The following is a 7625-nucleotide window of genomic DNA, read 5'->3' as shown; positions in this document are numbered from 1 at the left end:
ATAGAGCCCAACTGAAGGACTAGGCGGTAGCCATGAAAGCAGCAAAAAGAGAGTTCACCACCTCCATTGTGTCTACTACGTTGCCACCAGCTCAATTATTCAGATTGGTTCGACAACCGACCATCCCTTTGGTGTGACCTAAAACCGATACTGATTTAGCTCTCAGCTGTGATTCATTTGCTAATCTTTTTGTGGATAAAGTCTCAAAGCTTCGCCTGGAGTTGGCAGCTGAATTTGATAACAGTAGTGGGATTGGAGCTCCGTTTGCACTGTCTGGTTCCTTTTTGGACTATTTGGGCCTGCTCACCCTTGTGGATGTTGACAGGACCCTGACAGCTGTGAAGCCAACTACCTGCTCCTTGGATCCTTGTCCCTTGTGGCTGATAAAATCATGCCATGAAGTGGTAAGTGGCCCTTTGAGACAAATTATTAACTTTCTCACAGGGCTGTTTCCCCAGCTACCTTAAGGAGGTGATTATTATAACTTTGCTAAAGAAACCCTTCTTAGATAAAAAGGAGCTGGCCAATTACTGTCCAGTGTCCAATCTACCCTTTCTGGGGAAGGTAATTCAAGCGAACAATGGCTGAGCAGCTCCAGGTTTTCCTGAATGAGACATCTGTTCTGGGCCCTTTTCAATCAGGCTTCAGGCTTGGCTTTGGGACTGAGACAGCACTTGTTGCTATGGTTGATGTTCTCCATTTACATCTGGATAAAGGCTTGTCAGCTCTGTTGACCCTTCTGGATCTATCAGCAGCCTTTGATACAGTTGACCATTTGGTCCTGATCAACTACTTTGTCTCCTTGGGAGTAAGGGCACTGCCCTTAGCTGGTTCTCCTTGTTCCTCCAGGGAAGCTCTCAGAGGGTTGTCATTGGGGAGGAGAGGTCTCCCTGATGAGACCTGAACTGTAGGGTCCCACAGGGTTCGATCCTCTCTCTAAAGTTATTTGACATATATACACACCCTCTTGCTGAGATCGTCAGGAGGTTTGGAGTCGGGTGCCATTAATATGCTGATGACACTCAGCTCTGCTGCAGGGCTCTTGGCACTATATCAGTGCCTGGATGTGGTAGTCCAATAGTTAAGGGGGAGCTGGCAGAAGTTGAATCCATCCAAGACAGAGGTCAGGTGGCTGGGAAAGACTGACATCCTAGCTGAAGGGTCACTCCTGAGACTCTCTGGTGTCCAGCTGACAGCTGTAGACTCTGTAAAGAGCCATGGGGAGTGGTTGGATTCTGCGCTATCATTGGACAAACAAGCGTTCATGGTAGCACGGTCAGCGTTTTTTCACCTCAACCAGGCTTTATTTGTCTGGGTCAGACCTTGACACATTAATCTATGCAACGGCCACCACCAGACTGGACTATTGCAATTCTCTCTACATAGGGCTACCCTTGAAAATGCTTTGGAAATGCAGGTGGTCCAGAATGCAGCTGCCAGGTTGCTGACTGGGACATCATGGTCAGCTCATATTACTCCAATTCTGCAGCAGCTGCACTGGTGACCAATTAGTCTCCGGTTCGAAATCAAGGTGTTGGTGTTAATCTTTAAAGCCCTTAATGGTCTGGGACTCTCATACCGATGGGACCCCCTCTCCCATTACAACTTCCCACACTCCCTTTGGTTATCCCACTAGGGGCCTCGTGCAGGTGCCTAGCCCAAAGATGGCTTGTTAGCTGTCACCAGGGGAAGTTGTGGAATGGACTCTTGGATGACACCCGTGCCCTGCTGGCCTTATTTAGTTTCTGCAAAGCTGAATTGTTGAGGCAGGCCTTTGAAGGGTAACCACGTTTGGGCTTTTTTAAAATACTGGTATGGTGATGGCCACATATTTTAATATTAATATTTTATATTTGTTCTTTGTTTTTATTTTGTTTTTACCTTACTGGTTTTAATGTTGCAATTTGCCACAAGACCCTTTGGCGACTAAAAATCAAATAATAAATAAATGACCGGACAAACTGCCTTGAACAAAATCTTCCTCTTGAAGATATTACAAACTCTTACATTCTTGAGCAGGACAATATCCCAGCAGATGAGGATGGTTTTCCTGGCCCCCTTTAATTGGTTCTCAATAATCCAAGTGTAACAAGCATACTCAGTTCTCATGAAGTCAATTCTGAAGAGTTTTTTTCTGTAATTCACAAGTTAAGATTCTCCTAGGAACCCAAGGAGATCCTTCCTAAACATGCAGATTTTTCAGACTTATCTATAAGGGGTCCCACTTCTCTGCCCTTGAGACTCCATTTTTTTTCTTTGCGACACTCACCATTCCTGATAGATCTTATTCAGTCCTTTATTTCTTTATTAAATTCCCAAAGTAATTTTTTCTGCATTTTTTCCCTTCCGAATCTGAAAAAACCACATTCTATGAGTAGCACGACTTTGCAGCTTCATGATTATAATAGGGGCCAGATGTTCTACGCTCCAAAAGGAATCCTAAAAGTCAGTGATTTTAAAAAGTAAGCTCTACCACATAAGTTATCAATTTAGGGTTTTGTTTTTTTAAAAAAATCAGGTTTCTTTCTTTGAATTAAAATAATTTAACTGACATCACTATTTCCATGTCAACACTGAAAACAATTGGTGGCAAGAAGATAAAGAACTCCATAAAAACACTTTCTACTTTCTCTTGCCTTATTCCCATTACCTTTAACCATGTTAAAATCACGTTAGCATCAAGGTAGCATTTACAGCACATTACAGTCTACTGATTTTCCAAGGGACTGCAGCAGATACAGAGAACATGCATAACTAAAGGTATGATCACCCAAAATCATATTATAGTGGTGTCCAAATGAAAAAGACATTAAGATAGCTCCACAGAATACTACTATGATAAACAGAAATATTTCACTGCTACCTAAAACTGCTCTGATTAAGACAATATTCAGAGAAAGACCACAGCCCTGGCTGGGTGGTTTTAGAAGTGGATTGAAGATGGACATTTTTGCAAATATGCCAGGAGAAATGGGTTCTCTTTTCCAAATATTTCCAGCTGTTTTCAGATATTAGTAATAAGCATAGTCCTTCAGGACCAATAGAAGCATGTGACACAATTGTTTCCCTCTGGATGAGATCAGGGTAGGCTCAATGAAGATTATAAGAGGGCTGTTGGGTTCAACCAAATGATCAAAGGAACTGAGTTGCCACTCTACAGGACCCTGCAGGATACTTGAACAAGTCTCTCTCCTTCAGAACTGGGGATGTAGTGACACTGGGGATGTAGTGACATCAGTGACACTGTGACACTGATGACATAACTAGCTATGCCTATTGAAATACCTTGCCTATTGAAATACCTTGGAACCTAGGCCATGCAAGAGATTTGTAGGAACACAGGTTTGACCCCTTCAGAGGTCACCCAACTACACTGCTTTGTAGCAAAATTACATTTATATCAAAGAGACACAATTAGGCTCCCAGACATTCTAAAGGAAGCACCTAATAAGAACAGAATGAGCCTCTCTTCAAATTCCTTATGCTATCCTAAACCCACTTTGAGCAAGGAAAAAAGTGACACCCATGCACACTTTTAGAGATTCCTTTTAACCATCAGCTACAGCAGCAGTTAGAAGGACATGCACCAAAGTAGTGATCGCCAACATTTTTGTTTTTAGCTCTGCGCTTCTCATCCACAGCTATGTCTAAACAGGTCTGCATCATCTGACCTTTCCATGGAGACAGACTTTAGCTAAATCTCTACTATGTGCCTTAACATTTCATCTCTCCTGGGGGAGATGGGAGGCAGATTCTTTATCACTAAATAAAAGGGATGCAGAACACAGGACAATTGACTTCAACTGTTGCAGCAGGTAAAATTATTTTATTAAAAAACAGAGCAACTTTCCTTCCATCAAATAGAAAGGAATGATGAAGACAAGGAATACCTGACAGTATTAGCAATGCCAACAAGTATTGTGAAATTCCATTTGAATTCATCACAGACCTAATCTCAGACTTAGCATGTTTGCAACAAAGAAAGATCACACAGTGATATAATACAAACTGAAGTGGTTACACCAACAGGAACAAAGGAAAGCATACTTGCTTTTCTACTGAAAACTACTGAATATGTTTTGCATTCAAGCAAAACCTCTCCAAAAAGACAGCTTCAGGTACCCTTTGTTTAGCATTCCTTCAATTCCATTTGGAAATAATTTGTTTTAAAAAGTGTAACTATTTCACTCCAATCCAATCAGGTACATAATTAAAAGTGCAAAACTACTAAAAAGGAGGATGAATTCATATTTCATTTGCCACCATCTCTGTTTTTAAAATATAAAACCATTAAAAGAGCAGGTTGAGTATAATTCACCTATTGTTGTTACCCATGTGTATTGAACACCTGGGTAACAAAATACTGTTTCCATAACAATAACAAACAAGGGACACCATTTAAAATCAGTTTTCAGTAACAGAAACTGTAAAGACAGCTCTTCCATATAAGAATACCAGTGGCAAAAGATCTGTGTTCAAAGATTAATATCTGCAAGTAATTACTTCACATTCAGGCATTTCACCATATGAGTTCGTTTCTTAGACAATGTCCATTCCCATGTCCTTCGAGTGTGTTAATGTTCCACAGTGTTACCCAGAGGATAGTGAAGGCTTTCTAAAGAAAAAAAAAAGTCCTACAGGTCTGTCATGGGGGTTTGGACACCAGAACCCACTGTATACATTTCTGCATTCTTCACATTGCGTTCACGGACAAAGCCATTGTAGTATGCATCCACTGAGTGGGCTGAGGACGGGGACCACCTGTTCCACGCACTTCCACCACGTTGGCAGTCACCACCATCATAGGGCCTGGATTGTCAGGGAATGGGATGGGAGGCACAGTTAGTAAACTAGTCACAAATGAGGGAACGGATGGAAGGAGGCAGAGGACACTTTACAAGCAGCAAGGCTGTACAGCAAGAATGAACTTGTAGACTATGAAGCACAGCACATGGGAGTTTTACAAGCGCATAATTCAATGAAATACAGGAATGTCATGTTAAACCCTTCTCTGCTGTTTCCAGGCTGTGCTGGATTCAATACATGATATCCAACACTCCATTTGAATACTTTGCTTTTTCATATAATATATCCTCCACCCAATAGATGAAATCAGAAATTAATGAAGGTACCTAGCCATTTCATGTCTTATCACTTTCCTCAGCTCATGCTTTTTACATCTCATGAAAGCAAGTCTAGAAGATGCTCAGGTTGAGTTGACTGTATAATAAAAATGGCTCTCTCTCACCTAAACACCGAGCAAGAGACATAGGTTTTTGCAAAGTATTCAATAGGCTCAACAGCATTAAAGGATTTAATTGACTTGGTTAAATGCTCAGGGCTAACAGCACTAGTTCAGACTACTAGAAAATTCAGGTCTGAGTTAAATGTCAAGATGGAATATTTACCAGATATATAATATAAGTTAGTGAAACATACATTTACATGCATACTTTTTTATTCAAAACTGTGATAATCCTGCCTGTTTGATGCTGTCCAGACTCCATTTTAGGAGACTTGAGAAGTTACTAGATGAGTATGTAGGTTTTATTTACAGAATCCCATCTGTCACACACTAGATTACTTTTTCCAGCAGCAATAACCACTTCCAAGCAAGATGGGATGTTTACCAGATTTGGAATTACATTACTTTTATATTTTGAATTTCAGGTGATGATTTCCTGACAATTAAAAAAAATCTACTTTTAATAGTTGTATTTAAATCTGCACCTGTGTTCATAATCACTTATTAAAAATTATATATATACACACACACACAAGTGGGGACCCACAAGAAACTTGCGGGGAGAGAGCATTCCTCCACTTTTGCTTCCTTCCCTCTGGCCCATCTTCCCCTTTCTGTTTCTCCCTAAGCCAATCCCCCCTTCTTTCTCTCTCCTTCTTTTTCCTTACCTTTGAGCCCAGCAGCAGCGACAGTGCCTGGGAGCTTCTCCAAACCTGGAGCAGCTCTTGGCGGTGGCCAGGTCTGGAGCAACTCCTGGTGTCTGCTGTGGCCAGGCCCAGAGTCTCTCCCGGTGTTCCCCGATGTTGTGGTTCAGCCCGGCATCTCTGCTGGAGTGCTGCACTGCCACAGCCGAACGTTCCCTATCACCGCAGCCAGGCCCAGAGCTCCAGTGTTTCCTGCTGCTGCGGCTGAGCCTGGAGCGTCTCCTGGCATTCCCTGCTGGTACAACCAGGCCCAGAGGAGCTCCCAGCACTTCCTGCCCCCGCAGCTTGGTCCGGATGAGGTGCATGGGAGCAGCAGCCACCAGGCCCTCAATGTGTTGTCTGTGCATGCACAGACAACAACGTTTATTTTGGGGGGAATTTAAACCCCCAATGTATTTTTTTTAAAGTTTTCAGATTTTTCTGCAAACCTAGGGGGTCAACTCAAGTTTGCAGAAAAACTTGTTTGGGGGTAAGTATGCCCCCTATCTGCAGATTTTGGTATCCACACATAGGGGACTGTTGAGAATTAGATATATAGATGTACACACACACATGCATAACTGGTAATCAAATAATTCGTTTTATAAGGGGAACTGAGGCACAAGCATATCCCTAGGTAGCTCTAAGAAATGTAGGAAAATTAATTTGGAATACTGGGAGCAGAGCAGTACTTTTTTGTACATTTTGAATTTTAACATGGGAATTGTCTGAGGGTGCATGTGACTGAAAAATCCATTGTTTGACTCCTGGACTTGCCAAACTCACTCACAGTAAGCTTAGATCAGAGTACCAAGTGAGGCAAACAGCTCACTCATCTGAACAGGATATATCACTCCTACTTTTTGTACAATTTAATTGTATGCTCTTGAAACCCTATTTAAGGACCACTAATAACAAAGTGTTCCTAAACCAGAATCATGGTATTTCTGTTAACCATAAGGTTCATCTCTATTATACTTGATCATGCCAGAACCAAGGAGTCCTACCTTTAGTGCTACTGCTGCACACATTTGAAGTGTGAAATCGTTTTTGAGCACCCCATAGTCATTCAGAAGCAGGTATGCGGTATTCTTGGCTATGTCCAGTCAGTTAGTTACAGCTTATCAACAGCCCACTGAACACTGGGGAATTAATTCCCCTCAGCATAACCAAAGGGACAAGTTTGTGTGAAGGATGCTAATCCAATTCTACATTTTTATAATAAGGGGAAATATAGAAGATTTGTTTCTATTCTCACATCCCAATAAAATTAAGTACAACACTTTTAATCATTATGCAACATATAAACAGGCAGGATTTTAACTAAAACCAGCATGCTAAAGGAAATCTAAAAAAGCATTCAGCACACCAAGGCAAATGTATCAGTAAGGGTAGTCTTCTTTAGAAATTTTTTAACAAGTTTGCCTCTAAGATCGCCATTAAGGATTTGGTTCTTTGCAGTATAAATTCAAACACCACATAATGATGTTTCATTTTTGAGGAACTGTTTATAACAGCTGCCACTAATACACCTACAATGCCTTACAGCGGAGAAGTAGTTGTCGTTGTGTCAGCAAAGCACTCCTACATCATTCACTTTAATGGAATGTAAACAAACAGGTTTTCCAGACATCCAGAATTTTCTGTATACTAGAGGAACACATGATCCGGTATGTTTAAGAATAATATAACCACAG

At 41.4% G+C, this 7625-nt stretch overlaps 1 protein-coding gene across 2 annotated transcripts in view; it reads right to left on the bottom strand.

The window, feature by feature from the left end:
- Positions 1-4230: 4230 nt before the first annotated feature.
- EPB41L5 (erythrocyte membrane protein band 4.1 like 5) overlaps positions 4231-7625 on the bottom strand; it is a 71737-nt gene continuing 68342 nt past the window's right edge. The window contains exon 16 of one of the 2 annotated variants that reach the window (XM_015406992.1): positions 4231-4809. In XM_015406992.1, coding sequence (XP_015262478.1) covers positions 4635-4809 — 175 coding nt within the window. In that variant the 3' untranslated portion in view covers positions 4231-4634. The remainder of the gene's footprint in view (positions 4810-7625) is intronic. The other variant, XR_001482375.1, reaches the window with a different exon arrangement.

This window comes from Gekko japonicus, unplaced genomic scaffold (genome assembly GCF_001447785.1).
Source record: "Gekko japonicus isolate JY-2015 unplaced genomic scaffold, Gekko_japonicus_V1.1 scaffold1847, whole genome shotgun sequence".
Lineage (NCBI taxonomy): Eukaryota > Metazoa > Chordata > Lepidosauria > Squamata > Gekkonidae > Gekko > Gekko japonicus.
This window is presented reverse-complemented; position numbering and strand designations above follow the sequence as displayed.